At 41.0% G+C, this 18,702-nt stretch overlaps 1 protein-coding gene across 3 annotated transcripts in view; it reads right to left on the reverse strand.

The window, feature by feature from the left end:
- Positions 1-15,060, reverse strand: part of LOC111259545 (alpha-galactosidase MYORG) — a 23,815-nt gene extending 8,755 nt beyond the window's left edge. The window contains exons 1-4 of one of the 3 annotated variants that reach the window (XM_022831638.2): positions 14,920-15,060; positions 14,149-14,409; positions 7,525-7,708; positions 6,261-6,436 (exon numbers count right to left, since the gene is read on the reverse strand). In XM_022831638.2, the coding sequence (XP_022687373.1) occupies positions 6,261-6,436; positions 7,525-7,708 (360 nt within the window). In that variant the 5' untranslated portion in view covers positions 14,149-14,409; positions 14,920-15,060. Of the gene's footprint in view, positions 1-694; positions 3,184-6,260; positions 6,437-7,524; positions 8,340-14,148; positions 14,410-14,919 lie in introns of those variants that run through there. The other 2 variants (XM_022831639.2, XM_022831640.2) reach the window with 2 other exon arrangements.
- Positions 15,061-18,702: the final 3,642 nt, after the last annotated feature.

Below are 18,702 nucleotides of genomic sequence, written 5' to 3' on the forward strand. Positions count from 1 at the left end.
GATTGTTTCCTACCGCAGGTCTTTTACTATCATCATTTGCCGATGAAATCATTAAAACTACTGCGCAGCAGAAACATAATATGCGTGCCTTCAGGAGGCTAAGTCAGTCAACGATACACAGGCGTGTATACGTTCCAAGCGTATTCTATACATAAGTTTAACGAGTCGCTCGATGGGGCAGTCGTGTCGTGCTTGCTGGTAACCTTCTAGGTGTCCTACATTGGAAACTGACCGTAGATAGGCTGAGCAGCAGCCTAACGGCAATAGCGAACACAGAAACTCGAAAAATTTACAAATAAGCTGAACTTCCCGCAAACAATATTCTATTACAGATCATGTCACAGATGATATCGCTGTCTGACAGCGCCGAGTTGTGCCCCGACTGGGGCACTGATGTCTTTTTAACGACAACGTCTACTCGACAAGAGCAGATAGCTCACTTCATTATGGCGGTCCGAACTGTTCGCTCCGTTAGAGGCGATCACTGCTTCTATTTTCTTAATACTCATATAGGATTTTATTTGGCTTAGCCGATATAACCGGGTATCTTTCTGCTGTCCATGATGTGATTAAGCATTTAATTTCCACGGGTACTAAAAGTCTGCCTAGCTATTATTTGTTGTATTCAAAATGGGGCAAACAGTATTAAAAGACTAAGTAAGTGAAAAAAATATCTCATTTACAAAGGACTTACAATATGAGCCTTGATTGGCGTTTGTACTTTTGGTTCAAAGCGGTTGCCGCGCCTCGCGATTTGCTCCATTCGTATCATTTCGATTGACTTATACTGTGTACGCAAATTGCTAAACTCCTCGTGATAAAATGGTTTACATCGACGTTTTGGCTCTAGCCAATTTGTACGCTTTCAATTGCGAAGACATTTCTATATCGCTTCCGTCTTGTTATCGGTGTCGACGTTCGTTGCTGAAAGCCATACGCGTCAACCAGGTTCATGTCCTTGGTACTCGAACTATTTGTAACTTCACTGCAACTTTCGTTGGTACTCGTATTCCACTAGTCTGTACCCACCTCACAACCGAGATTTGGAGTTAGATATCTATCTATCTATCTATATGCACCTTTGGCTATTTTAGCAAACGGGCCAAAGCTGAATCGGGCCAGCGTATCGGCATCACCATTAGTTACTTTAGAACACTATACTCAATTTCAGTATTCTGGTAATTTATTGCTGCGTCATTATGGGACTATGCGATGGCACGATTTGGATATGTAGGTCCTTGGCATTGAGAAACACTTATCTATCGTTGAACACTATAACGGAGTCGAAATAATGAAGCTAAGATCAGACGCGCAGCGTCCCATGATCTACATTTGCATCCCATGATCACGCGGAACATGATATCTATGCGAAAGTATGTACACGTTTGTTTTGCTTTCTCTCCCATTTTGCATCAATCGGTCGGAACAAACGAACCAATTAGAAAGCTAACAAATCCACAGACGGCTACAATCATCCGTAATCATGACGATGCTACGTTCAGTCATTCACGTCTTCCGGTTTTCGTCAAACTTCACCAGGGTCTGGTCTGGTCTGGTCTGCTTAATGCAAATTCGCCCGTCCGAGATAGGAGCTGCTACGTCCGTTAGCGCTGGAGAATCCAAGACCGAGTCCTAGCTACTAATGAAAATGCCGATGGCCAGTGCTATGTGTCAAGGGTGATAAACTACGATCGCTATTAATTCCATTGCACAGATTACGATAACTTGCTGAATCATCTAACTGCTTAAAAATAGTGCCAACTACAGATCGTTATCGCGGGCTTTCCGTGATTCAGACCCTTTTTCCTAAGCTACTTGTGCGAGAGAGGGACGCGCTAAAACGAGCCAAGACAAAGCACGAATATATTCAGAAAAATTGGACGCACACTCGGCTATTTCGCCAATATGTGTTTATACAAATGACGCTTAAAAGCCTCATGTTGCCGGCCGCAACAGTATCGATGACATTTGCCCGATCGTTGTCGTCCGATTAGAGGCCGGAGTAGCCTTTTGTACACTGTAGTATATAGATATGTAGAAACAGCGGTATCCGACAGCGCGTTTCAAAAATACAGCAGCCATTTATGAGCTTCTCCAGACTCACGATCACTCGACCAGCGGCAGGCGTCGAGAGCACGCCCTGATATATCGTGCCAAGTGAGCTTTGAGCTACACTGGATTGCGTTTTGTCAGATCCTATTCGTTTCAATCCGTTATGTTCGCCTTCTACCGGAGACTGCGTCCAATAGCGCAAGCTGCGCTCGACGGCGGTGTGTAGAAATGCCGCCGCCACCAACGACGGCGAACGCCAGGAGGACGGCTACGTCGGACTGGCGCCATTGTAGATTGCCACGACGAGTTGTTAATAGTAGCATCGACAATAGCAGCGACAGAAACTGGGAGTCGCTGCGGAGCTTGTCGCGCACTAACTAATTAGAGATACGCACTACTAAACTGCACGGTTTGTTGTGTTAGAGGACTTCTGTAGGGACAGGATGTGCGGGTGTGCATTCGGCTGTGCCTCTGGATTACTTTCGCTGCTGTTTCATGGCTGTATGGTCTACGAGACATAGCACAGCAAAACACTGACAACATATGTATATCTTCCGAGAGTTCGAACAGCTGCATATGCGAACGTGGTAGCGGGGCTGGAACGTCCCACAGGTGTCAGTTTTTGGCGGTGCACGTTCGTAGTCGATGAGCAGACTGAGTAATCCCAGACTTGGGTTTACCGATACCAGCGTATCATGTGTTGCTGCTACCAACAACTGCCCTTTCATCGTCAGTAAGCATCTCGTCCGCTTAAGCCACACTGCGTCCGTATCACATTGTTCAGTGGAGAGGGCAGGCCGGGATAACTTTTTAGCTCCGATAACTGACGCGTTCTGCGGAGCTCCAGTCAGAACGTCTCATGATATCCAGCTGTTTCAGTTCGACTACAAAAATTACTCGAGCGATTGCAACGCAGTGTTTTTTGCCTCCTTGAAATCAACCAAACGAAAACGTTCTGTGCTGACGTAAATCGGGCTTTTCTCCTTTCGTTGCGATGAAACTTGTAGCGATTCCGATGGGAACCGAAACAAGAAGCCGCCGACCACCTGCGGGTACTACACCGACCAATCCTCCTTCACCCTTGTCGCCCAGCTGCGGTCGCTGTCACGCTCTACTCCACCGAATAGTTTGGGTACGTGCTGCACCCGCTTTAAATAGAAATAGTGAGAGCCGGCTGATCTGCGTCGTCGGTTTTGGCTGTACAGAGCGTCTAAGTGAACTCGATAAGTTCAAGTCGTTGCGACATCAGTTATTTATTAATGGTGCATTTCAATGTTAACATTGAAGATAGCGCCCTCTCTTCTCGCCGTACGAAAGATAAAGCAAGAAAGTGCTTGATAGGGACATTCTAGAATCAATCTGGCTCCATTAGGAGTGCAACGAGCAAGCTTCGTGGTGGTACAAGACAGTCACGATTACGTTAAGGCTGTTTTGTCTGTGTCGGAACAAGACAAAGGTGCAGCAGCACGCTTTTCGCTTCCTTTCGCCCCGTTTCGAGCACCGCACGGACGATGACGGTGTGCTCAGGCCGTAGCGACCCTGGCCTGATGCTGCTTGCTGCGAGTGCCTCAGCAGCTACCGTTCGAAATCAGCCAGCTTAGGCTACCATGTCATTTTGTCGGACTGATCGCCTAGCAGCGTTTTGGGCTGCAAACTATCGCGCGTCGTCGATTCTTTACCTAAGGTCAGTCAGACTGTTGCTAGCGTCACCGTTGCCATTACCAGAGTGTAAGTCTTCCTTGCTGCCGTTGACAGTGGCGGCCAGTGAGGAATAAGAGGAAAGAAAGGGCCATTGACCATCGCGACCTTGTAGAGAAGGACAACAACGATACTGATACCCATGGCCCAGATGACAAAACAACTATTAGGCCAACCCGATGGGCTCGTACGGGCAAATTAGTCGCTAAGCTTGTACATGTAGTTTGCACCGATTTAAGCAATAGCAGCTATAAGAACTTCACCGTCGACAAAAGCTCTTCCATACTATGCTTTCCCATGTACGTGCACACACATACATTCATGCATACGCAGACAGACGCGCATCGCCGCCAAACATACACACCCGTTTTTGCTGCTGCTGCTGCTATTGAGTTAGAATGTTGCTAATAAAAAAGCAGCCTCCTTCATAGGGAGCTATTAGTATAGTATCGCTTGATTTTGCCTGGATTTTTCGGTAGCAAACAATGAGCCGAGCAGGGCGGTGGCATCGATTACCATTACAATGAACACCAATTTTTCAGCGAACCTTTCCCCGAGAATAGCGTTTTTTGGTTTAGGTTTTTGGCACCTGCTATAGTTTATTTGCGCACGCACATAGTTCGCCTGCGTTTTTACGACGTACTGTAACAAGCACGGAACCTGTCCATATCTAGGAATGTATTAAAGGGGTCAAAATAATATGAACACGTACGTTTTTTTTCGTGGGGGCATGGTTTGAACGGGTCCGAGCGCTCACAGAACGTATAGTGCAATACACTCACCCTATCTCATACTGAATTTGTTAATTTATTCCGCGCCTCTTCGCAGCGCTGAGACGACAAATTCAAAGTTTCCTTTTGCTAGAATAACGTCTCTTGGCCGATCGCTTGTTTCCAACATGCCAAAATAAACGTAGATGACTGCAACACCCATTGCCGCTTATACTCATATTGTAAAATGGCCGATGTGCTGTGCGACGTCCCTTCGGCCTAACCAGGGAATACACATGATTAGCTGTTGTCTGATTATTTCGATAAGACGACCAACGTTCTAAGACATAGAATATTGTCGCAACACAATGCAGATGTAGAATTTTTCAATTAACGAGGAAACATCACGAAAGCATCCTTTACCAACGGGCGTCCTTTGAAATCTGATGTGGTCTAATCGAACTTCTTTCCAATAATCTCAACATTTTTCTCAAGAAGCTTCTTTTGGCAAAAAGAACGCCATTGACAAAGGTAGTAGTAAGCTTCAACACACATCAATACAGCACGTAGAAAATTGGAATTTACCTCAAGAAGAAGAAGCCAATCGTTTTCTCCACGATCTCCAAGCCTCCTCAATTGACATTCGTCTCAGGTTGACACATCTTGGAAGTAGACTTTGCAGCAGGATCGGAGAAAGGGAACACTTTATAATTTTCAATGTTATTTCGACATTACCCTTGGCAAATTTAGGCAGTTGACGAAACTGATTACAGATTTAGATTCATGTTATTAGTAATATGGTAGATGAGTAGAAGCTTTGATATTTGCGTTCTAACGGTCGAGTCGAGTCCACCCAGTGCGGGATCTATGCGCATCATATGAAATGCCCAACTGGATAATCTGAAGCAATCGTTGTACACTTGAAGGAAAGAAGCGATTCCGGTACGAGGTAGGCTCATTTTTAGAACGATGTAAAGACGTTTTTCGCGTGATGTGACCGAGCTTGAGTTCATGTCCAGCTACAGAGGCGACTATTCACCGACTCTGCTGATGTATCCCCAGTACGAAGGCGGTGGCTACGCAAGGCACTAGAGACAGCCCTGCAGCTGTCTGTCTGTTTCTTTCACCTACTTATACTCATGCCATATTATTAGATCTGGTAAAACGTTGCGGTTACGCGAACAACGGACTCCCGACAATTTGAATGATTTAAAAATGGCGCGAAATCCGTAACGAATCGTCGATCTTGAGTCAACAAATCAAACAAAAACATCGTCAAAACGATCTTGAATTGTCTACATATCCAATGTCTAGCTTGAGTTTGCGTTGCCGTAATGGCACTTGTGACCAGCTGTGTTGCGCTGAACACAATTACTGATTACTAACAACTACTGATTCTTTTTGTTGTTAGAAAAACTCGTTGATCGTCGTATGGTTTAATGTCCTTGTTCTCGAAATTATTCCTGGAAGTTCTATCTGTTGTCGTATGACGAGCTGATGAGGTAAGTTACGTTTGGCAGCCAATTAACACAAACGGACTCTTGATGGAAAATGCGATCTATCACGGCTTCAATTTTCTCTCTTGTTCTTTTAATCTAATTTGTTTTTTTTTCTACCAAAAATATCCAATCGAACAAGGCCCACTCACATACATTGCATACTTCGATGGCTGAGTCAACGGTTCGTTGACCCCTGCGCATAAATCGGTGGCCTGTAGTTGACAATTGGGCTATAGAACGCCACCACTGAACTCAGCCACTTGAAATTCCCGCCGTTCTAATCGCCTGTGCAAAGACTTACCTGTTTGGACGATTTTGTACTGCCTTGTTCAAGTATGCCATCGCTGATATTGTCCCGATGCCTACTGCCATTGCTGTTGCGGCTGTTGGCGCGTTTAGCCTGACTCTTCCGTTTACGCAATTTTTTGTCGATCTGCCAAGTGCTATCCTGAATATTCAGCTTCATTACTGTGCCTCCTGCGCCAAGAAAGTGAAAAGAAGTCATACTGTGGTCCTGCTGAACTTTTATGCAAGTGCTTGTCACATAATTGGGTTTTGGGGGGGGGGGTAATAATTGGGGGTTTTGTCACATAACAGGGACCAAGCACAAAAACTGTATCTAAAATGAATTTAAGAGAAGATGAACAATTTTTAGCTTGAATTTAATATAAATACTCGATTGTGTTTTTATTTGGATAGAACAGAAGGGAAACCCAACCAGGGGCCTCGGTACAGGACATTAAGGCCGGTAAACAAGTGGGCCAATTTCAACAAAAACTGTTTGATAAATCGTTCCACTTATACCATATGAAAAAACATTTGTGTTTTATTGAAACATAATGACAGGCCAGGCCATGCTGAAATCAATATTAGTTTTTAATTAAGACTTTAATTTAGTAGTTGGACTAATGAATAATTAATATTAGTTGAAAAATTTATCTGGGGAATGAGACATACATGACAAAGATTGAATATGGCATGGAAGTCGTTGAAATGTATCTACAGCATCAAATCATATATATATATATATATATATATATATATATCTATCATCATGATATAATGAAGATAAAGCTGCTCTCGATATAACCAAAGCTCAAAATAAGATACCTCGAAGATCTATTCGTCAATATATAAAATATGAATCAAAATGCTTAGTAATATTTTTTAACTATTCTATTCAAAATGACTGCATCGAGTACACGTGAAACCTAATGTAAAGGATGTCCATCTGGTTGCCTAGAAATTTTTTACCCGTTCATGTTCCAAATGTAAAGCGATTGTAAGGATGCACTACAATTGATCTCAGGGTTACTCTGGAAAAGAAGGCTTAACTCGAATCAGAGAGATCATTACAGATAGCTGGGCGCTAAACGCGCTCTAAACCGCGTATCACCAAGAACTAAATAATTAAAATATTCTGCTCAGGGCCAGCGAACCTGAAAATTGCTTCAGACAAGTTTGACCAATGCCAAAGAACTTTGCGCTTGTACAGCTCAAGCTAGTTAAATTGAGCAAGTGACCCAGCTTGATAAAAGCGTTAGTTCGGCCATTGTTATATAAACCTTTTCTTTGTTGTGTTGGAGTTCCTATGGGGGTGGCGGCGCCTGGCGTCGTATTTTGTGACGTGGTCGCTGTGTTTGGCTGAGAGTTGTTTTCGTCGTCGGACTGCGCGGAGGCAGTCGACTTAAGGGTCAAATGCTTGAAGCTGATTAGCTCATCCATGCTGATACCCCCAGATCGAGACATCTGCAGTAATAAGTACAGACAAACAATTGATGAACTTAAAATATTGAAAATTCTGAAAATAATGTTTCTATAATAATTTTTTACATATTTATAGATCTGCTCTATATATACATTGGTGGTTCGTCGTCAAAAATGTTACAGCAGAGGATATACGAAATCTTTTAAAGATCTCCATTTGCTACATCGGTGAAAAAACTATTTTAAAGCCTGGACCAACGCATTTTCGATCGATGGGATACATCCAGGGTTCGAAATATAGAAGCACACAAGCGCATCCAGCAGTCCTTCCATACGACCGCCTTATTTTGAAAGAGCCTATGACTACCCGAATTCCCGCAAACTGTTCGTCGTCGTTCCGTCATATCGTTAGCAAGCTGTCCATAGATATTTAGTCTGGCGTGGAACGCATATACCGAAAACGCGTAAATACGTACTGAGGTCTTATATAATAATATAATATTATATATATACGTATAATACGACGCTAATTCGGAAGTTTAGCTGACGTGCTCCTACTACTGATAAGCTATGAATAGACTAATTTGGCCGCATCTTGTATGCATACTCAGACACACCGCTTATTATAGATACAGTAAAACTTAATAAAGTTGTAGTCCTCAAAGCTCCGGACTATACTATCCGTTGTGTGTTCAGTTGGCTTCTAATTATACCCGCTGCAATGATAATTATTTATCTAATTACATAGTTTGTTCAATTACCTTCAGGTATTGGTCAATATGACTGAGAAAAATATATATTATAATTTTCAAAATTTTGGCGAGCGTTTCGCAAATGAATTACACCTGGCTAATCGCTCAAAGCTCGGAAACGTATACGTCCGGCCTTAAAGTAGCTATACAATGAACAGGAGCAACGTATGTATGCTCAACCCATCCCCTGTATAATCCCCCCAGTATAATCAACCCATACCCTTTATAAATCAGTTTTGGCGATTGAGTCATCCTGTAGAACTCGAGATGATCTGTTATTAGCGAATTCGTTTGGTGGTAACTACGCGTGTCGGGGAGGCAAATGGTGTCTTCACGAAGCGAGGAAATTCTTTAACCTGCTTTGGTGGGCGCTACTGCCAACTGAGGACTCTATCGACAAATTGCGTATGTGCCATACACAACATCCTACAGAAGTTGGGCTGAGATTGGATTCTGTCGTGCTGATTGTTTGACCGACTGATTGATTGAGACCATTTTATAGAAATAGAACAGAGGAAAACTTCTGCTTGAGCAGCAAAATAGCCGTCATCGCAATAGAGCGAAAGATCAATTTTGTACTCAGTAGATTAAGAAACTCAACGAGGTTCCCAACCTCGAAAAAGTAACCAGGTACACCTAGTTTTTTCCGACTTGTAGTCTAAAAATTTTTACGCAGACAAAACTATATACGTTCTTATGACGAAGCTAAATAAAACATTTGAAGCTCTAACATAAACGTGCAATAAAAGATACGCGGAAAATCCACGGTTGCAAGGACAGATAGTTCGGTTTTTGGTACTGGATTAATGTTATATGGGAATGTTATATATCACCACAATTATATAAGAAGCGAACTTCCATATGTACACGCTACATATTTTCAAAGCATACCGGATGTGAATTGCTTCTAAGAAAATAAATAGTAAATGTCCTTACATTGAGTCAGAATAGATGTATTGCCAGCTAGCCATGTGGGGGATTTAGGATTTTAGCGGATTTAGGGTTATACATGATAAAACAATGTGTTTTGAGTTTGTGTGTACAATGTGACATATTTCACTTACTGTTCAGATAAGTTGTAGGTTTTGAATATGCCGCCATTTGGACCACCGCTGGATTAAATGGCCATAAAGCATCTTCTTGAACTACAGATATACAACAGCTTGTTTTTGCAAGGTAGGATTGTTTCCTTAGTTTTTTTGTTGGCTCGTTAACCCATATTGATTGGGTTAGTGGAGCATAAAAGTTCGGTTCCGTGAAACCGACTCAACGGCATCGGTATCTTTAATGAAAATTATCTTGAAGGTTAATAAATCATGTTAACACACAGCGTGGGAATCTTTTGAGGAGGTGCGGGTTTAATTTTTTTTTTGCTGGTGGTAACAGATGCTCTCAATGGCCGGGTTAAGTGAATTCCATTCTACATAATCCCATTCTCCCCTTTATCGCCGTCGCATCGTCGTGCTTCAACATAGAGGAGGTATGTTTAGGAACTTCATGGGACTATGTGAAACAGAGCCGCGTCTACACGTGCACGTACATCTCTCGTAATGGAAACTGATTGCCCAGTCTCAACGGGGAGTTGTCGGGACGACGCCGCCATAGCAAAAAAAAAGTCTTAATAATAAACTATTTTTTTTTTTTGACAACTGACTGACATGTAAGTCTGCTTCGGGGCAAACATTGAAAACATTTATCAGCTTTGCCATTACTAGTGCTAAACGCCACACACCACAAGTTTAACCAAGTAGAATATTCAAAGTTCGAGGTATAACGCCGTCGACAATTTTGTGAAACTAATAGGCAAATACAGTATAAACACTTATGCGGCTTGAGTCGTGATCTGTTGGCGCTTTGAGCATAAACTTACAAAATTTGTTTTCCCCTATATATTTCTCTCTGTCATGTCGCCAAACGTAGATCTATATCAAAGCAGTCGGTAGTATTTCCTATACGGACGCCACCGACGATTTAATTTAGGTCGTAAACCAAAGTGCCGATTGAAACTGTGGCGGAAAATGACAAATAGATTCCAAAGGCAGTAGAATGTGTTGGTAGGGGAAACGGTAACCCAGATTAGGCACATAGGGACTACAAAAGTTAGGAAACAACTATGTTGGGAAGATCCTGTAAACGGTACAAGGAGCTAGTTTATAGGTGTTGTAATGAGAAGCTTAAATAAATAAATAAATTCAACTGCAATTTTAAAGTTCTGACGCGTTCATAACCGACGAAAGCCTCCACACTTCAGGCCAATTTGTTTCAGAGTGTCTCCAATTGTGACATCGGACAGGCACAGGCAACTGTATGGGTATTGTTTAATTGAATTTGGCTAGTTGGTTTACTTCATTGTTCTCGAATTCGACTTTGGAACCCGACCAAGTAAAACGTGACAGTCATTCAAATTCGCCTTTTATTTAACTAAAGTGTTTAACAAAGGCACACGTATTTCGTTCTCTTGGACCATCTAGGTCCATGATATAATACGACCTTTAGCAAATAATATACACGAGAAATCACCTGACGCCGCGCGAGAAAACGCTCCTTAATAACGCTATATCAAACCAAGTGCGGTCGGTAACGTATTTGCGTGCTGAAGCTCAAGACATGTAAGATGGTCTACGCTCAAAACCTAGCGCAAACATACCTCGTTTCACTCCGCGAGCCAGCTATTTGTGGTAACAACTAACACCGCTAGCAAATGTAAAATTTGACACATTTATTTATTTCCTATGAAGCTATGCAGGGTAGTAAATTGTGCTTAGGATTATCGAGTACCATAAACCTGTGTGATTCTCCTCAGTGTACCATGCAGTATTCAGTTTATCTACTGTAGACGTCAGCGTCAACAATGAACGTTTTCATTACAACAATCTATTATGCGGTCATTGGCACGAACCCACACCGGCTACTATAGGGCTATAGGCAGACAGTCACAATGAGGACTCTATATTACTTTGCTAACTATAGTATTCCGTTCAACTTTTTCATTGTTTATATGGATTTACTGACAGGGCTGTCCGAGTGCAAGCAACTAGATAGGAAAACAGCGCAAAAACAATCAAACAGTTATAAAAAAAAAAAAAAGGTATATAGCATCGAGCCTCTCCGATATGTTCGTTGCATTTTCATCACCTGGCCATCAATAGTGGGTTTTGTGACTCGTGGTCAAAGCAGCCCTGGCTCGCGAAATACTGTCCAGTTTCCAATGAAAGCGTATTAGGGATGCGCGCATTTGTACACAAATATCGAAAACCATCACAACATCAGTAGCCATCGTCGTATACAAATTATTTAAACCTTTTACAACTTCCTTGTCTGTATTTTTTTTTTTTTCATAGGAGTTAAAACATCTGTTGTCTGTGGTGCGATAAGGGCCATTTTTCTCTTGATCTATACTGTCTTGGCTTTGTGTTTAATTTCTATTGTTATGCAGTTTCCTGTCGTACTCAATCTTGTGTTTGTTTTCCAGTTTAAAAGACCATTCAGCCAGCTTCAATGCCAAGTCTAGATTGATGTCCCATATTTGAGCAGTATTAGCTAATTCTAATGGACGTTTATTTAATCAGTCCCCAAAGTCGTATTAATATTGTTTATACCTGTTTCATGCGGTTCGTGCCATATTAGTTTACCCCAGTATACGTATCGTTCTGCCGTACTACTGTTCGGTTACTACGCGCTTAGAAAGACGTGAAAAAACGTCTTTGTATTTTGACAGAAATAGCGCAAGATAGATGGAAAATTATTCCTGCTTCCTTTTGTTAAATTATAAAAATAATCGTCTGACCACCACTGACTGTTAACTTAATCTAAGTTGTTATAACCTATAATTACAAAAGAAACCTCGCATTAAACAGATCTATTTTGTTTCGATTCACAGGTTTGCCCATACAAACGCTAGCAACAAAAGACAGAACAATAACCCAGCAAATGCTAAAATACTACTATTTGATTATTAAAATGCCTTAAATTATTAATGTTGAAATAATTATAGCCTACAAAACCGCATGGGTATAATGAAAATTACCTGGGTATTTGGTTAAATTATTCTTAACCTAACAGTTACAAGTATTACGACCTTCACTTGACTCCATATAAGTTAAATTTTTCTTTGTACGCCCACGTCTGCCGCTTGAAGGGTCCATAGAACTGAATGAAGAGTAGAGCCATTTCCTGACAGACAAGCACACTTACGTACATGTGACTTACATAGAAAAACCTAAGGTACAAAATTAAGAAGAAGAAGAAGAAGAAAAAAGAGGAAATTAACATCAATCCAGCTATGTTTGTTCCGGTTACGTTCGTTTACGAGCTTTCTTCCTGGATTGCTGGCTAAACGTAACTTATGTTAGTAAGGTCCAAAACCAACAGCTATTGATTTGGATGTCTCACTATGTTAAAAAGTGGTTAGACGTTTGGTTATGAACGACATTAATTTAATTATTAATTAATTATTATTATTATTAATTAATAATAAAAATTCTACGTTTTTTCTCCGTTCTGTTCGTTCCGAAATATATTTAATTATGTGGGGCAGGTACAAACGATTGCGTCTCTTCGTGCCATCGTAGTGTGCATTTAGCGCAGTACATAACAAACGGATGCATTGTACCCAGTAGTTACGTCTATATATATATATATATATAACAAAAACACACACGCACATATACATTTGTGTGCACGTGTGTGTTTTTCATGACTTTTGAGCTCGCGCGTAGTTCAGAAAAGGGAACTCGAAACGGCAAATGGCATTACGCAGCTGGTATCTTTATTGCTGAGTTGAGAAATAAAATGTCTATGAAGCTATCACTTGCGAGATTGTAGTTGCATTTAATCTAACGGTAATCCGAATAGCCGTACCGAGCGACTCGGGCGTTCTTCGCGTGTCGCAGGCGATCAATATACGAACGGTGTTCTTGCTATCGGTAGCGACAGATTCAATGAAAGCTATGTTATCCGATCAAGTAGTGCAAATCGGGAAGAGAGCACAGGCTCATCATAACCGGGCTAAGCGTCTCCACAAAAGGTGTTGCTACTGTTGGACGACTAGCGGTCTTTCCGCCGGTCACGTCAATTTCACCTATTGGCCATCGACAAAGTTTCAAAAGCGCCTGCGCAAACATTGACCAACTCTTCGCCATAGAGCCTCTTAAGTAGATTACTACTGAGAGAGATAAGTACACATGTGTGCCTATCGTCACTCAAATTAGGACGACTGCTTCAGAGGATGCCGCTGTTAGCATATAGGATAACTAGCTTCCTACTCGTCGATGTCCACTATAAAAGCTACAACAAATCACAGTTGTAAATAATCAACAAGTAGCACCCCTTGCCCCTGCCTATACGAGCCATAACGTTAGATTTTGATAGAAATAGCAAGGAGACCGATGTTTGCCGGACTGCAGCAGTTAAAATATATTATTCAAACCATAAGTATCCTAGTAGATTTGCTGATAAGTCGCAGCGTGTAATAATATTCTAGCTTAATACATAGCATAATACAGTGAAATTAATTATATAGATATATGGGAAACGCGTTCAATTATTCCATCAACGCCGAAGTAGATTTGTCTAGCTCAAAAATGTTTTTTGAAAAAAACATCTTAAATTCAATGAGCTTGAGTATGAAAGCGCAAAAGCCATCTTGACAGTACGGGTACAAACGAAACGGTTCCGTGCTTTAGAGTAGCGAAAAGTTGCATCACAGTCTAGAACGTGTATTTGACCTACCGCGGATCATGAAAGTGTCTTTACAACGGAGTTCCAGAAAATTGATCGTTGTCAGCAATACTTGATATCACCGTTCCCGCTGGTCAAGATGCTGGGTGCAGACAGCATGAACTTGGTGATACGAGGCGCTGTTGTTCTCGCCATACAGAGTTGCCCATGTGTCCACTGCTTATATGTAGGTACATTTCTTTGCCTTCAGGGGCGACGGGACACGACGATATCGTTATTTCGCTTTAGTGGATGGCGCTACCGCTGACCAAACTGTAAGCACACTCCGGATGATGTCATAACCGTCACTGATCGTATCTCGCTAGCTAAGTGAGTTCATGGAGGTTTAACTTTGACATATTTCAAGATGCTCCAATGTTTATTATGGTAGCTCGACTTCGTCACGCTTCAACACTTAGACAATCACACATCGAAAGAGCACTTTAAGCAGAAACGAATGTAACTGAATAAGCACTTCAAAAATGTAGTAGTAGTAGTAGTAGTAGTAGTAGTAGAAGTAGTAGTAGAAGTAGTAGTAGAAGTAGTAATAGAAGTAGTAGTAGTAGTAGTAGTAGTAGTAGTAGCAGTAGTAGTAGTAGTAGTAGTAGTAGTAGTAGTAGTAGTAGTAGTAGTAGTAGTAGTAGTAGTAGTAGTAGTAGTAGTAGTAGTAGAAGTAGTAGTAATAGTAGTAGTAGTAGTAGCAGTAATAGTAGTAGTAGCAGTAGTAGTAGTAGAAGTAGTAGTAGTAGTAGTAGCAGCAGCAGCGGCAGCAGGAATTGTAACCTCTGCAAGCGTTGAATCAGCTGAATCAGCAGTTGGATTTGCAGCTAGAGCAGTAGCGGCAGTGTTAGCTGATCTGTATGTCTATCTGGCTTGTTGTTCTCAACGTGGACTACGGGCACTAGATAAATGCCTATCTGCTTGCTGCCGCCGTAGAGGAGCCAAAAATGTTGGCAACTGGAATCGAATAGATGACGAATTTCAAACGCATGCCACTAGGTGGCACCACCGAAGCAGCTTTTGAAGCTCGCAGAAGCGGTCGGTGAGGGAGATATCCTGTCTTCCGTTGGGAGCTGGACAAGGCAACCCTTGGTGAATGGCCGAAAGCTGGTTGATGCGCGCAGTCAATTTATCGAACGGCGAACATAGCCAGCAGAAAGTATAAATCAAACTATGATATTTTATTATTAAATCATTGGCACTTTGTTACATCTTGTTGCGTGATTCGAGCGAATAAAGGCGAACGAGTGACGTTTGCTAAATCCACATTGTCGTAGGAGTATCTGAGATATTTACGTAAACACTCGTATGGCAATATCTAACGCTACCATTGTATTTCGCCTTGCCTTTGCAGACGCAGGTCATTCTAACAAAAATTTTAATGAATTCATATAGCATTTAGGAAAAATATGTCACGATGGTAGGAATGATGCCAAGTTACCTAAACCGAGAGGATATTCAAATTAGCGATCTCTAGCTTTTTTTCAAGAACACCATTGCAAAATGCTTTTTTGTATCATTTTATATTCTTGTGTGTGTGAAGGGGGGGGGAGTGCGATTTCTACGCTGCGGGTTGGTTGGAAAGTTAATGACTAACTACTGTAAATGTAACAAAACTTTCCCTCAAGTGTAAGTTACGATTGCCCGTCAAATAGCTGCTCTATGCGAGAGGCCATGCGGACACAAAGTTCGATCTGACGACTATCCTGTGTAACCGATCTGCAGCAGGAAGATCCGCTAATTAAATCATTATTTTGTTTTCATACTAAATGCCAACATAACCTAACTTTTCATATTTGTATACGTGAAAAATCACATAGTTCGTGTCTAAAATCTATTTCACATTAATTTTTATCGTCTATTAGCAAAATATAATGACGAGAATCTTAGAATACCATCTTAAAGCGGAACATAACGAGGCCGGCTTACTACTAAATTGGCTATTTAACTGCTGTATAATTTGGTGACAAAGCTTCACTTTTCAGCTTGTTAGATTACATTCGGTAAATAAGTGCGTCTCAATTTTTTCCTGATTTCGAACGATGTACGTTAATATTTCTAATTACCTTTGTTTTTATTCCGTGCTATAGTACAGAAAAGCTTGGTGAAAACCCAGTATTCGTCCGATAAAATAAAAGCTAGGTTCTTAACAAAGCTTAGATAGAATCTTATGTTTACTAATTTATTTTGCTTATTTTTGAGTAATAATTGCTTCAGTTAATTTTCTTGTTCAATATATTTGGACAGTTTTGCTTTGCGAGAATTATTTGTGCTAGGTAACTGAACTCAAGTTCCAACAGATTCATAATAAAACTTTGTTCATGTTAAAGCCCATATTCGGAAAGGAAAGTAGTTGTTTCTATTACGTTCTAATTAGACTTTGGCTTCTTCTGACGGTCGTAGGCAAAAATGGTCGTCGCTAGCCAAGCAGCCCAAAATCTTTACCTCTGACCAAAATGTTAATTCGGTAACTCGTGAAAGCTTAAATATATGACAAGTTTCACGTGCAGCCTGCGGCGCTTTCTGTCCACTTTGGATAGTAACATGTATGTTATTTTAAAATACAGTATTTTAATTTATAAAGTTGTGCAAATGGAAGGAATTATAGTATTAGTAATTTCGTTCGTGGATTATAACCAGGTAGACAAAAGAGTTTTTAGAACAGAACTTTTGGGTAGCTAGTTTATAGGAGCAAAAGAAAAACAGATAAATAATATAAGCTGTATTCATTACTATATAAAGTGAAAATTAAGGCCAGTTACGCATTGCGGTAGAGTAGAATAAGTTTTTCAACACTGCTTGAAGGTTATGAGCAAAAATTTTCCCTTTGATTTTCAATTTTTCCTCGTATATATATCTGCAAAAACCATCCGAACTTAGACGAACCCAGGGCAAATTGGTAACTACGGCTTCTAAGATGCTTACATTCAGACCGCCCGTTTTTCACTTGAAGCCAAATAACTTAGCCACAAAAGAAGGATACTAATGTTAAAAACATGCTTGCATCAATGGCAGACAATGGTATCCAGTTGATTAACTTTCTAAAAAAGTCTATTCGAAATCACATAGTTAGACCAAAGAGGTGAAAATGGAAGCACATAGACAAACTTAGTCGCACATTTAACTCTGTTTTCTATCTTATTTTTGATAATTCCCTACTCAGATGGATAGACAGTACGCATGCGTATATGCTAAAGCTTAAAGTACCTAGCCAGATAGCTTCAATCAATACCCCGCGATAACGTCGTGGATAACGCATTTAGATCGTTAACCTTAGGGACGCGTTGTGGTTTGGGTTCGAAACCTGGCATAGGACAGCCGTCTGCCTGCTGGAATGCCTAACGGCGATACTTGACATAAAACTCGAAACATAAAGCTCTAATTAATCTGATCTATGCACTTAAGTCTCTGAACCAAATGCTTTTGAAATAATTTTCTAGCTGTGTCTCATCACCTGCTGCTGATCATCGCATCTATGCAATTAATATAATTAATAGCTAACGTTGGTAGGCGCCTTAAGACGGATTACGCATATAATGTTAGCCAAAAAGGATAGAAATTTTTGCCATGTACAGGTTGTTGCCGAGCACACTAATACAGAAAGTTAGCAACCCCCTTCAGAAGACTTTGCGTTTATTTCTGAACACGCTACATGGTAAGCATCTAGGTTCTCACATCGGCAGTTCCGTAATGAACTGTTGCGGTTCAACAGTATGCCGTCCTTAACGTTGCAACCCTTGCGAAACTCCAGTTACCCAAACGGAAGAGCTCCGCCTTTGGTCACGCAGACCAAGATAGAATCATTAGCATCGCGCTCTCCTTCGCTGAAAATAGGTAATTTGACTCAATCACAGGTACTACTTTGGTCCTTGGTGGTATCATTTCATCTGTATGGCAGCGAAGTCGTTCAGGACAGTGCTGTGTCCATCACGTAGGCAACATAGTACATGTTTTCGGCATAGCAGCCTTTCAAAAGGAGCATTGCAAGGACAGAAATATATTACATTAGAAATATGTTTATGTAATAGGATTTTAATGTTTAAAAATTGCTTTCGCAATGGGTGCCTTGTCATTTGAAATTAACTAGTCTGCTCTAGTGATATAGCAATTGTTGCCTGTGTGTTTTTGTTTATAGACCGAATAAACGCTTAGTACTTAGCTTAGATAGAGTCAAATGTTAAAAGCAACTACAGAATCATGAATAAGTTCGACGGATTGTCCCTGGAGAATAGGTAAAAGAATTACCGAGGATAAAATCAATAATAGTTCGATCATCATATATCATTTCTTCTTAGCGCGTTTGCTACAACTGCCGCTGTCGTTGCTGCTGCTGCTGTCTACCTAATTTCTCTATGATCGACTCCAGCTAAAACTTTCGGAAATTATTAAGGAGTTACATAGCTTAAAATAATGTTCTGAATAGTATGATATTGATTGTCACCAATGTGATATATAAACCAAGATAACTAAAACTCATTGCGCAAGAGGGATTATGTTTACACCATCGACTCAGAAAGGTCACGCTTCGCGCGAGACACTTTTCGAAGTTCTGCCGCAACGCTCGTG

This window comes from Varroa jacobsoni, unplaced genomic scaffold (genome assembly GCF_002532875.2).
Source record: "Varroa jacobsoni isolate VJ856 unplaced genomic scaffold, vjacob_1.0 scaffold_344, whole genome shotgun sequence".
Classification (NCBI taxonomy): Eukaryota; Metazoa; Arthropoda; class Arachnida; order Mesostigmata; family Varroidae; genus Varroa; species Varroa jacobsoni.